The sequence below is a fragment of the Meriones unguiculatus genome, chromosome 6 (genome assembly GCF_030254825.1).
Source record: "Meriones unguiculatus strain TT.TT164.6M chromosome 6, Bangor_MerUng_6.1, whole genome shotgun sequence".
Classification (NCBI taxonomy): Eukaryota; Metazoa; Chordata; class Mammalia; order Rodentia; family Muridae; genus Meriones; species Meriones unguiculatus.
In genome coordinates this window covers 83,656,885-83,676,186 of record NC_083354.1, presented here as the reverse complement: position 1 = coordinate 83,676,186, position 19,302 = coordinate 83,656,885, and the positions used below count along the sequence as shown (strand labels likewise).

Sequence of the window (19,302 nt, the reverse complement as noted above, 5' to 3'; positions counted from 1 at the left end):
AAATATTTTCTCGTTTTGGACTGGAGAGGTGGCTGAGAGTTTAAGAGCACTGGCTGCTTTTCCTCCAATGGTCCTGAGTTCAAGTTCCAGCAACCACATGGTGCCTCACAACCATTTATAATGAGATCTGGTACCCTCTTCTGGTGTGTGGGTATACATTCAAGAAGAACACTGTATACATAATAAATTAATAAATCTTTAATTTTTTTCAGGTTTTGAGATTATAATATAGTTACCTAAATTCCCCCCTTACTTTAACTCTCTTCAACCTTTCCTATGTACCGTCCTTTCTCACTTTCAAATTCATGGCCCCTTTTTCTTTGATTATTGTTATGTCTATATGTATGTATACAGAATACACCCATATTCCTAAATACCTAAATACGTACATATTTAGGAATATGTGAATAACCCTTCCTTCCCTGGAGAAGACTATTTCTTTAACTCATGTTCGGTATATCTCAGTGGCCTAAGTAGATATTCTTTAATTCTTAAAAGAGATGAGAATGAGGTGGTTCAAGACAGGGGGAAAAAAAATCTAGAAAAATATTTTTTCAGAAAGAAGAGGCGGTATTAAACAAATGGAGAATTCAGATTTTGAGTATTTGGTGGGTTTGGTAGAATTGGGAGAGGGTGAGTAGAGAGATATTCTGTAAGTGAACTAGACAGGGAAACATCCAACACGTCACACTAAGACATTTAGACCTTATCTCATGGGCTAAAGAAGTTAGTCCAAAATGTCAAACAAGGAGCTGATGTGGCTGGTCTCTCACGTGTAAAATAAACTGAAGTAAGTAGAGATGGGAGCCAGAGATCACTTACAGGCTACTGCAAATGCTTGAATGCCATAAGTGCTTCACAGAGGGAAGAGCCAAAAAGAAGGGACGGAGCTTCCGGGGTCAAGTCTGAAGATTGCAGTGGTCTCTAACATCCAGAGTTGTAGGAGAAAAGAAGCCCAAGAAAAACCACTGGCTTAAGACATTGAGAGAAATGCTGATAGCACAGACTAGGAGATCAATACCTACAAATGCTTGCTCGGGTGTCAAAGGAAATCTTGAGTCTCTGTTAGCCTCCTGCATCTCTAACATGATGTGAGGACATGCCTGTTAAATGTGTGTGTATGGAGTCCCACAAACACAGTCAATGCAAAATGCCCTTTTTCTCTGAGGGAAAAAAAAAAACAAATTAGAATTCCTATTTTTAAATGTAGAAAATGTTCCTTGGAGTAAAAATAGCCACAGAATGTTTTGAAATATAATACAGTGCTATTTGGTATAATCTCTTAGCAATGTTGCTGATACGAGCCAGGACTACAAAATTTAAGCTATAGATGTACATATATATTATATATTTCTAAACCTGAACTTGGATAATAGGCTGTGAGATAGATATAGTTTTAACCATGCTAGCCTTGAGATATCTGAATAATTTAAAAAAGCATTAATCTTTTGAGATAATTAATTCATGTAATCTTTCAGGAATTTTTTTCTAAATGTACATTAAACTAGTGACCAATCCCTCACACCGTGTGAGGCCCGGAGTGGATTGAAGAGTGAGAATCTAGTCACAAAGAAAAGTGAAAAAATTTTTTTTTCTGAAGTCACCTCTTACCAACATCTGAATACTCCATTTACTCACAAGTACACAATATGGTAATTTTATGGTAATCAGACATTTTTAGCTTTAGGCTATTGCTTGGAAGGTGAGAACATTGGTTGGTTAAAAAGGGGGCCACTAAGCCAGGCATGGCGAAGTATGCCTGTAATTCCCAGCAGGCATGGGGAGCAGGGGTTCAAGCCAGTTTCAGATATGTAATGAGTTCGAAGCAGTCCCGGACTGCATGAGACAAAGCAGAGCTAACAGATGGCTACAATGTGTAAAATATGAATTGACTGTCAAGAGATGGAAGGTGTAAATTGCACGTTTGCTTCTACCAAAAAAACCTGGTTGAGTAATCAAACCTCTCAGGACACAATTCTTCAAGAGCAAACATAGGATGGCTTCAAGTCCTTTCCCTCTGTTTATGGACAATGGTACCTTTTTCTCCATTCCTGCTGCAAATGAGCAGCTGAAGTCAACTTGAAAAAGTTAAGACTGCACAAATATTCCATTTTGAAAGACAAATTCTCATGTGTCTTTCTTTCCACTGCCTCTTTAAAAAAAATTCTATTCCCCTCATTTGGCCTCCTCTTGTTTACCAATTCCATGAAATAGGGAAGGCTCAAAGTTTCAGAACCAAATTATAAGGTGATGGACTTGTGATGTATTTCTAATACATTAAAGTCTCAGAATCCACTGTCAGAAAAAGTATTGTTAAAAGCTAAAACAATTTTTCAGTGGAAATGAACAAGGGGAAACATTTAAATCAGTTTTCTTTTTAAATGTCTATTACTATTTTGGAAACATACAAAAAATGAAAAATGTGGCCTTTTCTTATATTGTTATTATTTAGTGTCCCCACTTAAAATTTAAATGTGTCAGACCTGTACTGGCTATAAAATATTAAAAGTATAAAAATAAAAAACGGTAAGTTTTTCTTAAAAATCCTCCCACACTTGACTTACTGATACATACAGGGTAAATGACGTTCTCAACCAATCACTTTTGTAATATGAAACTCAAAATTTGTCCTCACCGACTTAGAGTATCTTTACACACCTTAATGAAAAAAAAAAAGCCGCGAAAACACCAATCGAAAACAATGGAGAACGGCTCTCTTAATCCAGAAGAAGAGTAAAATTTTGATTAATATTTTATTAGCGGCAGTATAGTTCCAACCACGGCTTTGCACAGTCTATGCAAGTGCTCAGCTCAGCAAGGGCTCGATCCTCACGTTGATTTTAATAGTACTGAAATGTTGTGAAATAAAATTTACTTTCCTATATTAAAAGTCCATGTACTTACAAAGCCAATGTCATATCAGTATTATAACCCACCTAGATTTACGTTTATTGTGATGAGAGATGTTTTTTGTTTTTCCTATCGTTCCTAACTCAAATGTCACCTTCATGATATTTATATCTCTGCCATCTAGAGTGTTTTATAGAATTAAAAAAAAATCACCTCTGATGATTGAATTGCCAAACCTTATTATTTATTACTTGTTAATATTGCAAAGATTGAAATATACATTACTGATAAAGAAAATGTTTTGTTATAAAAAGCAAAGTCAAAGAAAGAAGTTTTAGCAGTTAAGTTAAACAGCTGCAGTAATTTGAAGGCTTACTAGTTGAAATAACAAATCTTGTATATATATTTTGAAGGGTATTTTAATATTTATATATTTAATTTGATTCTCTTTATAACACACAATGTACTTCATTGGAAATTTTTGCTCTTCTAAGTTTTTCCAATATTGATATTAATAAATAAATCTACCTTGTTAGATGCATCATAATACAAAATGTATTCAACGCCTTCACATTTTCCATAAAATCATAGGAAATAAGCACCAGTGTCTGAGATCTGTCTCCTTTCTGTTGATACAAATGTCTTCATTAAAGCAAGATGCCTGTTTCCCATTGCTTCACAGGTTATAACTGAGTCTCAAAATTGCAGCTAAGATAATAACATCTGGTCATGCTACAGATAGGTTTTCAGAGACATATCTTTCTTAATAATCCATAGGCAATCATTCTTCCAGACATTCATGAAGCTTCTTTCAGACATTAATTTTCACATACAATTTAAATCCATATTCAGATTATGGTGTCTGTGAGTGTGTGTGTGTGTGTGTGTGTGTGTGTGTGTGTGTGTGTTTGTGGGTGTGTACATACTTGTGCTTTTTGTTTGGCTCTCTTCTAGAAGATAAATGAAAACAAACCGAAGCATTTTTATTAATCTTATGTCTCTAAACATTAACTTGTATTTATTATTATATGCATTATATTTATTATTGTATGCATTTATTATTGCATGCATTATACAAAAGTTGGCCTTATGTGATAACTAACATCAGGTTGTTTTGGACAGGACAGCTGAAAATAAATATTAAAAGCTCCCATTGCTTCTGGAAGCCTATGCTGTCATTTTCAGAATGATTTAAATAGCTTCCTTTTTGTTTATCTGGGCTTATACCCTGTAGTATAAATTGATATGAATTTCATGCATGGTTTCACGTACTCTTGATGCTGTCAACTTACGCCAGGAATCACCACATTTATTTCAGGAGGGCCTGCATTTAGGATCAGTTCTGGGCCTTCCACTCTATGTGATGGTGAACAATTACTTACATCCTCAAGGGCTCAGGGTTCTTGTCTGTAACGTGGAGATGACACAGTTCATCCTTGAGTCGCTGGAGAGCTGACTAAGGTAACAGACGTGAAACTTCTTTAATAATTATAAAGCATCTCTACCACTTTCTCTAAAGAAGAAAACTAAGATCCATGCTCTCTGGGAAACATGTCCATTTGTAAAAGGGATTTCATTCTAGAAAGGTTTGCATTCAGTGTGTGACCATGTGGGAAATATGCATCGAGGGATGTAAAGAATTTAACGTCATGAATCACGAAGTAGAATGGCCATAACATATCATGGGGGACACAGTGGAGGCAACATGCTAGCATTATATGCCTTAGTTTCCCTCTGAACTAGCCAATTAAGGAATTTCAGTGATAACAGTTAATCAATGCATAGAGCATAGCACGTAATTAAACTCAAATCAATGATGCAATGCTTCCGTTCCAATTTGCTTATTTTTCTCAGTTCTACTCTCCCTAAACAAACCTATTTTATTAAAAACATACAGCCAATTTACAAAAGCAGTCAACTCACATGTTAAGCTAGAATGCTTATTCTTGATTAATATTTATAAAGGATTCATTACCACATTTTTTTCTTGTATTAGCAGGTCAAGTATGCAGAGGAAGATTTTTGCCTCTATGCTGCTGCTATGGACCCATATGGTATGAAGTTCAACCACTGGAGAGCATAGCCACTTCTTCGAATGAAGCGTGAGACAACATGTGTGACTGGGCAATATAAAGGTGAAACTTACTTATTGATTTATTAATCTCTGCAATCAACATCAATCATTGGACTTTGAAATGAGGTGAATTGAGATTAGCTGCAATTCTCATCTTCTGCATCTGACAGACACAGTGTCTCCAACAAGGCACCCAAGGAAGCAAGGAAGGAAAAGAGTGAAGGGATATATGCAGGCTAAAAGAATGCCCACACATAAAGGCTAGGATGCGCGTGTTTGTCTGGAATACAGCACACGGGGAGCTTGCTCACACATGCACATCCTCACGTAAGCATGCAGTTGAAAACCAGTATTATTTTCTGATCAATCCAACCTATTGTGAGTAAGAGCTGACAAATAAACCCGGCCCCAGGTTTTCCTGTTTATACAGCCAGCTCTGATGTACAATCACCCATTGTCCAGTGTGGGGGTTGGATGGAGAGACATCAATGCTTGCCCCGTCCAAGGCCACATGACTGTTTCATTTTGCTAACAATCGTGGAAAGGAACAGCAACTCCTAAAACTCTGTGTGGCTCTGTGTGTGCATGTATGTAAAATCTACCTCCCCTTTTCCAGCTTGTGCCTGTGCCTGTGTGTGTGTGTGTGTGTATGTGTGTGTGTGTAGACCCATGGTCTTAGGACCAAATAAGACCAAAATTCACCTGGACACTTTGAGTTAAGAAGAAGGCGATTGCCACTATAATTGCCCTTTACACTACTCACTTCCGTGGCATCTATTAAAATTCTTATCTGACATGTGGTTTCCCAGCTCTCTCTTCCAGAGCACTTTACGTTCAGGGGAAATCACTATAATCAAATCCCCATGCCTTGCTCGCTGCTAAAACCTGCTGCTTCTTTCCCAGGGTTGCTCGGGGACCACCACGAAGACATCACACTTCGGGTGTGCACATGCTCACACACACCGACGCACTGTAACACACACAGCACCCTCACTTCCACCCCTCCCCCCTCTCTCTTTCTCGCTCTCTCTTTCTCGTAAGGACTGCTGAACATTTTGCTCTAAACTCTCCAAGTCACCCACGTGTTTGCTCTCCCCTTTGCTGTTCCATTTACTTCTGGACCCGACAAGAGTTTTTCTCGCTCTGGGCTGCAGTCCACACCCGGTGCCCTCTCCGGGTCAGATCTGCCTGGCTGACCCCTCCTTTTCTGGGGTGAGTGGACAGATTGATGGGTGCTTTCCAAGCTGGTACTGCAGCCTGCCCCCAACCCCCAGCTTTCGCGCCTTCACCCTCCCTCCACGAGAAACAAACTGAATTAGGTTTAATGTTACTGCTGGGGTGGGATGGAAACGAGCGGGGAGAGGGAGGCGCGTGGCACACAAATAAAACGGTAACACACACACACACACACACACACACACACACACACACACACACACACAGAGGCACACAGCAGTTAACAATTATACTTTACTTTCAGCTCTATTACACACCTGAATCGTATCTTTTAGGGCAAGGACAGACACGCCCCTGCTCACCCTTCCCCGAGTTTCCTGAATTTGACCCCGAATTCCAAGATCGGTGGAAGGTCGCAGAGGAGGGGAGGTGACCCTTTGCCTGAGTGGGGGGGAGGGGGCGCTCTCTACTCACCGTCGGAGTCCCTGGAACGAGGAGGGCCAGGACATCCTGGATTTCTTCAGGCCGGGCCGGTGACCCGTCTCCACCGCGTAGGAGGTGCGGTCCATGGCGCGGCAGTACAGGTAGCGCTCAGTGTCCGAGTAGCCTCGGTGGCGGACGCGGCTGGCCCCGCTCGAGGCGTAGCGCCCGCGGGTGGCTCCGGGCGGCGGCGGGGGCGGCGGCAGCGGGGGCGGCGGCGGTGGCTGCAGCTGGGGCTGGGGCGAGGGCGGCGGCGGCGGGGGCAGGTGGTGGTGGGGATGGAGGAGGCGGAACTGGGGCTGCCGGAGCGGGTACTGGTGGTGCTGCTCGTGCCTCCAGAGATGCTTCGGGGCTTTGAGCGCGGCCCCGCCGCCGTCGCTGCCCTCTTCGCTGCCGCCCGGGGCCGGCACGCTGCCGCCCTCTGCCTCCATCCTGGCCGGCTCTGCGCCCCGCTGCCCCGCCGGCTCCACCGCGCTGGCCCGGGCGCCTCCGGGCTACTGCTGCCTCCGCTGGTCTAGGCGACGGCGGCTGAGCTCCGCTTCCGACTTGTGGCGTCCAGAGAGAGGCTCCAGGCCACCGAGAGGGGGCTCTGCTGGCGGGAGTGAGCGCACAAACGCCGCAGGGAGCCCTGCTCGTTGGCAGAGGCGGAGAGGCGCGCGCTGGCTGCACCCGAGTAACCGAGACTGGCAGGCGAGGCTTCTCTGATGGTCGGTTTCTTCTTCCTCCCTCACTCCTCTTCGTTCCCGAGGGCACCGCCGGGGAGATCAGGGGCTGTTGGCAGCTATCTCTACAGAAACTGCTCTTCGCAGCAGTCGGCAGCCGCCTCTTGGGTCCGGGCACCTGAACCTGGATTTCGGAGCTGCTGAAAAGTTGGACAGCTCCCGACTGGCCAGCTGATGCTATGACTTTTCCCCAAAACCTCTCCAGCCAGTCAGGAGTCAGACCCGCGTGGTGGCTCCTTCCCCTCCCTGTGCCCGCGCCTCCCTCCCTCCCTGATCCTCACTGCCCCGAGGTTTGCTCTTCGCCACTTGACGAGGTCCTCTTCTGTCACAGAAATGCTTTTGACGATTCCTGGCTGGTTCTCGGAGCTCGTTGAAGATGAGCCCGCAGGATGCGGGCTTCTAAAGAAAAAGGATGCTACCTGTGAAAGTTGTAAGGAACACTGTGTCTATGTAGCTTTAAAAAAATTGGATCTGCATGAAGATCTAATATTTGAGATCAATTTAGTCTAGCTCTCTGCCATAGAATTGAATATTCTGTGGATCTTTCCTACAGCAGGAAGAATGCTCATTGTTTACTTCTGGAGATCTTCCAGCTAGTGTTTTGGTCCTGGACGTGGAGAGCTAGCTGGAAATCAAGATAAATGGTCTTTATATTAGAGACACGGCTGAGTTCTCTGACCAAACCTCTGGTTATCTTAAGCAGTTGCTACCTTCTGAGCCTGACTGCAATTTGCTTTTCTGCCACATTTCACAGAGCAAAGCTCTATTACCAAAGCATTTTAAAAGAAGCTGTGCCACTATTACACAGAAATAGTCACACTTGATGTTACAGTCTGGATTCAACTTTCACCTCCTATAATTAATATTTTTCTGTACTATCAAATACTTTTAAGACATTAAGATAGTTTCAGAGCACTGCGAGGTCAGTTCATACACTTTTTCGAGATGATCGTATTACTTAGAGATTATCGCCCCACTGTTAATTTTGTGATTTGTCATTGTGGAAGTCACCACGACAGCATTCATCATTTGTCAGATAGCTAGAACTCACAATAACTCACTGGCAGCTTAATCATTTTGTTCTCTTCAGAAAGTCATGACATGATTGAATATGTACAAGAGTACTTAAAATCAGGACCCTGTGGAGTGATGAAAATCGTATCTCTATACTGCGAATGTTTGATATAGATACCATGAAGAAAATAACAAAAGTGAAAAGAAATGTTCTTTGACCATCAGTGAGAACAGCCCAGGAAAAATGTGAGTGTCTTCATTTGGATGTGGCAATAGCTCAATAATAAGATCCCAGAGCATTTGCAATGGCTATACATGATTGAAAATGTTTCTCTCTCTCTCTTTTTTTTTTCAACCTTCTGGCCTGAGAGTCTGCCCACATATGGGCCATGCACAAACTTTGAGAAAGAAGATCCAGAAAGGAAGGAGGCAAAAGTCTCTGAAGCACCATTTTCCCCACAGAGGATAGAAATGGGTCTAGACACACCTTCCCTTGGAAGACACAAATATGACAGTGATGGAAGTATCTTCTGTTCCCTAGAAGGAATTGAAACAATATCTTCCCAAATGTAAAAAGACAGAAAATAATAATGTGTTCTGGGCACAATCGGGTTTTTTTTTTTATTCCTGTATAATTCTCTTATAATTAATTAATTAATTACAGTTTATTCACTTTGTTCCCCCCTGTAGCCCCCTCACTTGTCTCCTCCTAGTCCCACTGACCCTTCCTCTTCTTGCTTTATGCCCTTTCTATAGTCCCCTGATAGGGGAGGTCTTCCTCCCCTTCTATTTGACCTTAGCCTATCATGTCTCATCAGGACTGGCTGCATTGCCTTCCTCTGTGGCCTGGTAAGGCTGCTCCCTCCTTAGGAGGAGGAGGAGGCAATCAAAGAGCCAACCACTGAGTTCATATCAGAGACAGTCCCTGTTCCCCTTACTAGGAAACCCACTTGGACACTGAGCAGCCATGGGCTACATCTGTGCAGGGGTTCTAGGTTATCTCCATGCAAGTTGGAGTATCAGTCTCTGCAGGACGCCCTGGGCCCAGGGTTTTTGGCTCTGTTGGTCTTCTTATGGAGTTCCTGTCCTCTCCAGATCATTCATTCTATCTCCCTCTTCTTCTGTAAGATTTCCTGCATTCTTCCCAATTCTTAGTCTTGCTCACATCAGGACCCATTTCAAAGAAGTATACAGAGTCCAACTTTGATCTGACGTGCTTCCCACCCATTTCCGTCTCCAAACTGTGGTGCTATAACTCTGTCTAAAATTCCTAACTTCTCAGCTGCTAATGGCCAAGTAATTTATGACACCTTTCCCAGATTAAACAAAAGAATTCAAATCTGACCCACTTCTGATTGTCAGTTTTCTACTTCCTTGTGACTCAGGAACATATTCTTTTATCTATAATTGCCATTGTGTTTTATAAATTTACTTTGTTTATAGCATATAATTACAAGTCAAGATCTCTTTTAAGTTTACAGAAACCATGTGACTTATTCCCTTTGTGTAGTGTTTTCAGCTTTCCACAATTACCATAGATTATTGGTTTTTAATGGATTGTTGAATAGAATTGGAGATTGCAGACCAGATGCTAATCAGCCAGCTCCTACTAATGTGGCCTTACCTAAAACATTTGCCTGTCTCCTCCATACATAATAGGACTCTCACTATCTTATATAATCTTATGATTATTTTTTAAAATGAGACTATACTTAATTCAATGATTTAAATAAGATAAATGCTCAATAAAAGCTAGAAGTTTTGATGGTTCTTGCCAGATAGGAATCCTAAGTATAGTTTTTATCAGCAGTTAGTAATTTTGTTTGTGCCTAGGGAACAACAACTGTGAGGATTGAAAAGGTTGGGTGTTGATTCTCAGATGAGCGTTTACAAACTCTGTCTTGTCCGGATCAGTGGATTAATGAATTCAGAATAATAGGCAAAAGCTTCTCAAAACAAGATGAGACTTGGGGATTCATGCTTTTGCTAAAGTTGTAAGATGTAACTGAAAATCAAGTTTGTCGACCAATACTCTTGCATGAGGAATTGAACCGGTTTAGGGGGAGGTATGAATATTCTTGAAAAAAAAATTCTTTGGATATCCTTGCAGATCAGTAACCACACATTTATCCCAGTTCTTCATTGTACAATTACAAAACAGTGGGTGCTAACTGTTGTTTTCCATTTGTCACAAGTCGCAAACACTCTCAGTTAAAAGCAGTTTAACGCCCAGCTCTCATGGGAAAATATAGTTTATTGATTACTGTTTGCTTCCATGTTAAAGGAAACCATGTCCTGTTCAGAGCTGAGCACTCCCTGTCTTCCGTGCTCTCTGATTCTGTGTCAGATAAGTTACCTTTACCCTAAAATTCTAACAGATCTCAGAATTTTACAGTCTGGGGCAATCTTCGTGAACTGGTTAACATGCAGCATTCTTGAATGTTGCCATTATTGACTATAATTCACATCTGTATGAAAAAACAGACAACCAGGCAAACAAATAGTGTCTTTTTCCGAACAAGTGGAACTAAGTGTTAAGTTGGTGCCATGGCCACAAGATAGAGATTGTGTATTACCCCCATCCAGGGCCAACACACTTCAAGTCTTCCCTAATGACAAAATCAATCACTCAACGTGCTGTTATTAGCAAGGAAGAACATTCTTGTCAATAATTCTGGGGAGCAGAAAGATGTCAATTCACAGCTAGCAGAAAGCCAGCACCACTTCCTTTTAGCCCAGGGTACAGAATTAAACAGTAAGCTCCAGCATCTAAGGGCCAATGACTACTTTTGTGACAAGAGAAAGATTTAAACAAGACTTATATTTCACATCTATTTTATATGCCTGTGTTTTTTTCATCTGTCAAGGGGCATCAGTTTGGTGATGATCCATTTGAAGTTAGAAATTTCATTAATTGGATATTGTGTTACACAAAGCTCACCTGGTGTATAGTTAGAAATATTCAAAATTCTCACAGGAAGCCTCAGATTTTGCCCAAGTCCTCGCTGCTGAGTGGAAACAAGCATCATGTATTTCTTTGAGACATAGAAAGGGTTCTTAACAACATGAAATATGTAGACATATATTAGAATAAATACTATTCTATTCCACTTGAAGTAATTAATATTAGGGACAAAATGCTGCCTTAAATATATTTGGTTTTGCTTATCATGCTATTAAATCTGCATCACTGTGGGAATTTCAAACTGGTTTCATGGCTCAGTATCACCAGAAACCAAGTTTGTAATGTTCTAATGGAACTAGTCTTCAGGGAAGCTATTGCTTTTCTATAAGTGCCAATTCCCAAGAATACTTTGGTGTTTAGTTTACAAATACCCACCAAGAGATACTGCTGTCAAGAGCTTTGTGTCTTCTAGGGGAAGTAATAAACATCCACCTTTAATTTAGGCATACATATTGCTACATCTCCTATAGACAAAGGGAGGAATGTGGTAGGAACCTTCTGTTGTTGTCACAAAACAACTAAAGGAAAAAAAACTTTAGAAAATAAAATTTTATTTTGGCTCATGGTTTCAGTGCTTTCAGTTCATGGTTGCTTGGATATATCATTGGTGAGCTCGAGGTCAGGTAGAATCTTAAGGTGGGAGCCATACGGCAGAGCAGAGCTACCTACTTCATGACATCTGAGAAGCGTAGCATGAAGGAAAGGGCTAGGTATAAGGTCTACCTTTTACACACATGCCTCCCATGGCCCACTTCTTTAAATCAGGACCTATATTAGACTTTGTAGCATAGCTCAGTAATGCCTTCAAATTGTCAATCCATCAACAGCTTATTCACTTGATTAGGTCAAAATCTTCACGGCTGAACTTCTTTCCCCCCAAATTCTTGCCTCTCAATGTTGCTTTTGTGACCAAGCTTTCAACTCTAAACCACAAGGAACAATAACCAATTATTGAGGAAGTGTGAATTTTCACAAATAGTAAATACCCACCTAAGTTGATGCCAAGACCGCAAGTGCATGTTGAAATAGGCTGTTCTCATAATGTATGAAGTTACATATGATGGTGTATGTGCACCACAAATAGAGGCTGACATAAGCAAAAACACAACAGAAATAAGGGTTCATTAGCTACCCAGGAGACGGGAAAATATTACATAGATCTGTGAGCAGCAGAGATGGGTGGGTTTTCAGGCACCAAGCAAGAGACCTCACTGGGTCTCTTTGAGGCAATCTGATACCTGCACTAACATCATCAAAAGAAGCCCTCTGGGCGAGTTCAGGTTAAAGTTTATGGCCAGGATGTGAAAGTGTCTGAGTGCAGAATGGAAGCAAGGACATCTGAGTAGGAAGGAAAACAATATTCTATTGTTCCTGAGAAGAGGGTCAAAAGCAAGTGTAAAGTAAGAGATTCAACAAACTGGCCTATACTACACAGAAGCCAATATTTTCTTTGTGACATCAAAGAAAAAAAAAAAAGCCAGAAGCAAGTACATGACAGTCACTGAACATTTAAATTTTGGCACTCTACCAAATACTTTCACACACTATTTTGTTTAGTTCTCGCAATACTATTTTCTTCACATTTTAATGTTTGGATGTCAGCCTGTCTTTCAGCTGAAACTAAAAGAACTGTGCTAGCCTCTATGGACACTTGATATAGCCAGTGTGAACCCGACTCCACGTGAAGAGCAACCTGTTCACTTAATTGGACGAATGCTCATGCACTCATTAGTGGAATATTTGTTGAATTTTTAATATGTGCCAAACATTAAACTCTAGAGATGCAGAAGACAGTGAATGAGAGAAAATGTCTGCCTTTCATTTTCTATTGAGAATCCATAGAATGAACGAACACCCAGACTCCTACGTAAATATGTCAAGTGATGCTAACTGTCATGGCATACACTGAAACAAATTAGGAAATCGGATCCAGGTGTTTGAGTGTGTTCTTTCCTATAGGCTGGCCACGGGAAGCTATTGCGGTAAGGTGTCATAAACAGCAGGAACCTGAAGGCTGTGAGGGGTAAGTCTGTATGTACTCCAGGCTCTGGGCAAGCAAATGCAAAGAAGCGGATAGATTTGTTATGGATAAGAACGAGTTTAGTCACTAATAGCCTGAGATGAAGTAAGGTGGAAGCTGTTTGGAAATTAGAATCTATCAAAGAGGTCTACTTTGGTCATGATAAAGACTTTAAACTTGGTAATCATATTTCTATAGCTGCACACTGCTGAATTTAAAACTTAGAATCATAATAGTTAAAATGCCTAGAAAATATTATACTATACTATTTCATTGAAGAAAAACCTTACATTACATGTAATAAGGGGAAAGGATGTCTGTGTTGTGTGTGTATATATGTATGTATATATGTATACATATATATGTATATACCACAAGTGGAGAAAATATTCAACTTTATTGGAAAAAGATTATGCTTTGCCAAGAAAACTCTTATAAAGGCTACTCTATAAAGCAGCAAAATACAAGTATTTAAAGTTGTATATAATTTTACTGCTAAAATGACTCTGGACAGTTTTACAGCTGGCATGGACTCAAAATGAGAAGATGTTTTCAAATCCCTCAGAAGATGTCATAGAACATGTAAAGTCTTTTGTGACACTTGAAGTGTAATTACTCAGGTGCGAAATGTCCATCTGTCAAATGTTCCCTAAAGCTGACTTTAAGAAGGATGTTTAAATTCCGGGACTTGACAGTGAAAATTTTAGAAATAATCAGTATTCCTTGAAATGCCAGTGTCAGTCTCAACGGTATATAAGAAGACAGTACAGAAGACGTTGCTGCTACAAACTAAAGAACAACCACCAACGGCTAAATATCTCGATTCTTAATTGTTTTAACCAGATGTGAACACTTACCAATTTTAGATGAGTAAGAGTAAGGGGGCAGGCATGAACACGGAAATGTGTCTGAATATCTTTATTCATTTAAGAAAACAGAACTTTAAAATAATGTTTCTAAATTTCAGAAGCATCTATGAAAAGGAGACACACGCTGTAATTAATGAATGCTTCAGGACTGAAGTGCTGTGCTCATCGATAGCAGGAGGCTGCAGATCATAGGGGAGTCACTTCTGTGATGTCGGGTGGCTGAATAGTGTCATCACCTAAACTTGACCCCTTGTCCAGCTGTACTCCCAACCTGGGATCTTTCTTAGATGACAAAGGGGATAAATTAATTATAAATTCAACATTTAAAAAAAGCAAACCAAAATGTCAATGGATGGGCTATTCAATGCTTGCAGTGGGTGGTATAGCATTTCAGCTAGTGTGGTTCTGCTCTGGTTCTGTAGGAAACCACTCATCCACAGGGAGTATTACCAGTGTGTTATGATATCCCCACGCAGGAGGCGGGTTTCTCTTCTACATGATGCAGAAACAAACATCAAGAGATGGGTAAACTAAACTGTATTAACCTTTAGCGATTGCATTCACACACACACACACACACACACACACACACACACACACACACACACACAAATGATCAAGAAAGGGAGAGGCCAAGAGATGATATTGCACATTGCACGTAGTTTGCAAAGGACTGTTCCAAAGTAAATACTCCTATTTATCACCAAAAGTTGAAAAACAGTGAAATATTTTCAGATGCTCTTCAGAAAAGGAGAGAAAATGGTGATTAAGAAGAAGAAAAAGTGATCTATATCATCAGAAACAACATATGGAATAAAGGCACAGTACCGGGGATTTTTATGTTCGTATTTCAGGAAAAAGGGTAGATAATATATTTTGTAAAGACATAGAAAAATGGAAATTCTTATATATGGGTATTTACAAACATATTGCTATTATCTTCTTTTTTTAAATTTTATTTTTCTTATTAGTTTTGCTATTATCTTCTAAATATAGACATTCACATACAAGTTGATTCACCATTCTACTCCGGGGCTCATGGCATAGAAAATATCTTACATGCAAACTCGGATAGGAAAATATATGCCATCAGTAATATAAAAAAACATGGAAACCAAACTAAATGTTGAACAACAAACTATTAACCTAGATTTTTTTATCATTTTTAATGAATATGCAAAAATGGGTAAATATTAGACTTTTTTTGTTCAGTGAATAAAGCAAGTGACAGAAGATGACATAATACCATTGTCATGAAACCAAAACCAAGAAACGAAGGACTCAAACAGCCATATATGGTGACACATCTTTTAATTCCAGCACTGCAGAGGCAAAAGTGGCAGATCTCTGTGAGTTTAACCCAGCCTAGTTTACACAGTGAGTGACAGAACAACCAGGGCTACTTATAAGGAACCTGTCTACCAATGGGGGGTGGGGTGGGGGAGGAAGAGAAGGAAGAAGAATGCTGAGGAGGAGGAAAAAGAGGAGGAGGAGGAAATAAAACCATAAACCTAATCTTACATTTTAATGCAATATTTCTTTTCTCAAACTAAAATCCAGTGTCATTAGTTCTGAAGCAAAGCTGAAGGCCAACATTACAAATGTACTATTTCCAGGCAAAGTAGAAGTGACGGGTGTTTAAATCACACTCAGATAGTGACGTTTTATTGAATATATATGTTTGTGATTTTTATAAACAGTATTTAATCATTGAAAGGTCATATAAGTAACAAATGATCTACCAGCAAATAGAGAAGGAAAAGGTGGTATGTGGGAGAAGAAAGGAGCTTATAGGTAGAGACAATGAATTTACAACATTACAGCTCATGAATTATGGACTACACAGATTTGTCTCACAGATGCATTTGCATACGCTAGATATTGCAAAATGAAAATAGCAGTCTACATCAGAATCCCCACAGAGGAGAAATCCTCCATCATCACTAATAGAACAGACGAGGGCAGTAAGTGAGGGTAGTAAGGAGAAGTCAGATGCTTGGCGATGTTTAACACTCCATGTCTAAAACAGAAAGCTGCAGGGCATGTAGACACTCTATTTTTGTCGCTTTGCCAAATTAAGCCAGGGGGCAAACTTTCAGACTGTGGTAACATTAAAATAAAACTAAAATATCAAAATAGAACTCAAAGACATGTGCCATCTAAAATAGAATCTGTCAGGGATGGAATAGGGCTCAGCAGGTAGGAGCATAGGCTGGTCTTCTGTGGGACCAGGGTTCTGTTCCCAGCACCCATAACGTGGCTCACAATTGTCTCCAACTCAGTCCTAGGGACTTGACAGATATTTACCTGTGTACAGACAAACATGCAGATGCAATAATAAATAAATAAATAAATAAATAATGAATCTTAAAAACTAGAATATGTGTCCCTTTTGATAATCTCCTTAAATGCAGAAAAAAAAACATTTGATAAAATCCAACACCCATTCATGTTTAAAGTCTTGGAGAGATCAGGTATACAAGGCACAAGCTTAAAAATAGTAAAGACAATATACAGCAAGCCTATAGCCAATGTCAAACTAAAAAGAGAGAAACGTATATTACTCCCACTGGAATCAGGGACAAGGCAGGGCTACTCACTCTCTCCATATCTCTTGAACATAGTTCTTGAAGTTCTTGCTAGAGCAATAAGACAATTAAAAGAGATCAAGGGGATACAAATAGGAAAGAGAGAAGTCAAAGTATCACTATCTGCACATGATATGACAGTATACATGAATGACCCAAAAATTCTACCAGGGAACTCCTAGAGCTGATAAACACCTTCAGCAAAGTGGCTGGATACAAAATTAACTAAAAAAAAAAAAAAAATCACTAGCCCTCCTGTATACAAAAGACAAAAGGGCTCAGAAAGAAATTAGGAAAACAACACCCTTCACAATAGCCACAAAGGACATAAAGTACCTTGGTGTAACCCTAACCAAGCAAGTCAAAGACTTGTATGAAAAAAATTTCCAGTCTCTAAAGAAAGAAATAGAAGAAGATATCAGAAGATAGAAAGATCTCCCATGCTCATGGCTTGGCAGGATTAACATAGTAAAAATGGCCATCTTACCAAAAGCAATCTACAGATTCAATGCAATTCCCATCAAGTTACCAACACAATTCTTTGCAGACCCTGAAAGAAAAATCCTCAACTTTATATGAAATAACAAGAAACCCAGAATTGCTAAAACAATCCTCTACAATAAAAAAATCTTCTGGAGGTATCTCCATCTCTGATCTCAAGCTGTACTATGGAGCAACAGTAGTAAAAACCAAATGGTACTGGCAAAGAAACCTACTGGTGGATCAATAGAATCGAATAGAAGACCCAGAAGTAAACCCACATACTTATGGACACCTGATTTTTGACAAAGATGCCCAAACTGTACAATGGATAAAAGACAGCATCTTCAACAAATGGTGCTGGTCTAACTGGATGTCTACCTGTAGAAAAATGCAAATAGATCCATACTTATCACCCTGTACAAAACTAAAGGCCAAGTGGATCAAAGACCTCAATATAAAGCTTAGTTTTAAATGAACACTGACTGAGTTAATTTCATCATCATCATCATCATCATCATCACAAATATCCTGAGAGAATCTGTAGTATTCAAACACAGGAACCTACTCCATTCTTCATCTGTCATTCTTCTTATCCCATACTGTGTACATCCCTAAATATCTACTCCCTATATCCTCTGGATATCCAGAAATAGCCATCTTAGTATCAGAAAGTTCTCTGATTACTTTGAATGTTTGAATACCACTCTATAGACAGTAGGGCTTGCAGAACAAGGAGGATGAAGGATGAGAGTGGAGCCTTTACTCGTACCTCGCTGCTATGGAAGGAAGAGGCAAAAGACAGGACAGCTTCCTAGAGTGTGGTTTTGCTGGCAATCGCTGAATCTCTTCTAAGCAGACATTGTTCTCACTGTGCTTTTAAGAATTAGCTAGACAGAGGCACTGAGGAGATAGTGTCATATCTTAGGCACACAGTGGGCATGGGCAAAGCCAGGGCTGTTTTTCAGACTGCTCATCTTCCAGGCTGGCCTCCTTTGCTTGTTCCTCTGCAGCACAAGCGCCTGGTCCTCTACTAACTGGCCTTGGATGCCCAGGCAAGGAGCTGTTCAATTTAAAAGATGGAAATAAGCCCCAGAGAGAAATAACTTGAATCCCTGAAATGTTTGTGGGGTTTTAAATTGTTTTTTATTATTTGTATTTTTCATATTAATTACCATTTATTCACTTTGTATCCCAGCTGTAGCCCCCTCCTTGCTTTTCTCCCAATCCCAGCCTCCCTCTCTCATCTCCTCCCATGACCTTCTCCAAGTACACTGATAGGGGAGGTCCTCCTCCCCTTCCATCTGACTTTAGCCTATCAGATCTCACCAGGACTGGCTGCATTGTCTCCCTCTGTGACCTGGTAAAGCTGCTTCCCCCTCATGGGGAGGTGATCAAAGAACAGGCCACTGAGTTTATGTCAGAGACAGTCCCTGTTCCCCTTACTAGGAAACCCACTTGGACACTGAGCTGCCATGGGCTACATCTGTGCAGGGATTCTAGGTTATCTCCATGCATGGTCCTTGGAGTATCAGTCTCAGAAAAGACCCCTGTATACAGATATTTTGGTTCTGTTTCTCTCCTTGTGAAGCTCCTGTCCCCTCCAGGTCTTTTTATCTCCCCCTTCTTTAATAAGATTCCTTGTACTCTGCCCAAAGTTTGGCTATAAGCCTCAGCCTCTGCTTTGATACCCTGCTGGGTAGAGTCTTTCAGAGGCCCTCTGCAGTAGGCTCCTGTCCTGTTTCCTGTTTTCTCCCTCTTCTATGTCCATCCCATTTGCCTATCTAGTGAGGATTGAACATTTTACCCAGGGTCCTCCTTCTTGCTTAACTTCTTTAACTGTACAGATTTTAGTATGTTTATCTTATATTATATGTCTAATATCCACTTATAAGTGTTTTTCTGCTTCTGGGATAACTCACTCAGGATGATCTTTTCCAGTTCCCACCATTTGCCTGCAAATTTCATGTTTTCCTTGTTTTTAATTGCTGAGTAGTATTCCATTGTGTAAATGTACCACAATTTCTGTATCCATTCCTCAGTTGAGAAACATCTGGGTTGTTT

At 40.4% G+C, this 19,302-nt stretch overlaps 1 protein-coding gene across 1 annotated transcript in view; it reads right to left on the bottom strand.

Annotated features, from left to right (window-relative positions):
• Nucleotides 1–7,569, bottom strand: part of Pde4d (phosphodiesterase 4D) — an 820,129-nt gene extending 812,560 nt beyond the window's left edge. Inside the window, exon 1 of the mRNA XM_060385704.1 lies at nt 6,575–7,569. Coding sequence (XP_060241687.1) covers nt 6,575–7,011 — 437 coding nt within the window. The 5' untranslated portion in view covers nt 7,012–7,569. The remainder of the gene's footprint in view (nt 1–6,574) is intronic.
• Between the last annotated feature and the right edge of the window lie 11,733 nt (nt 7,570–19,302).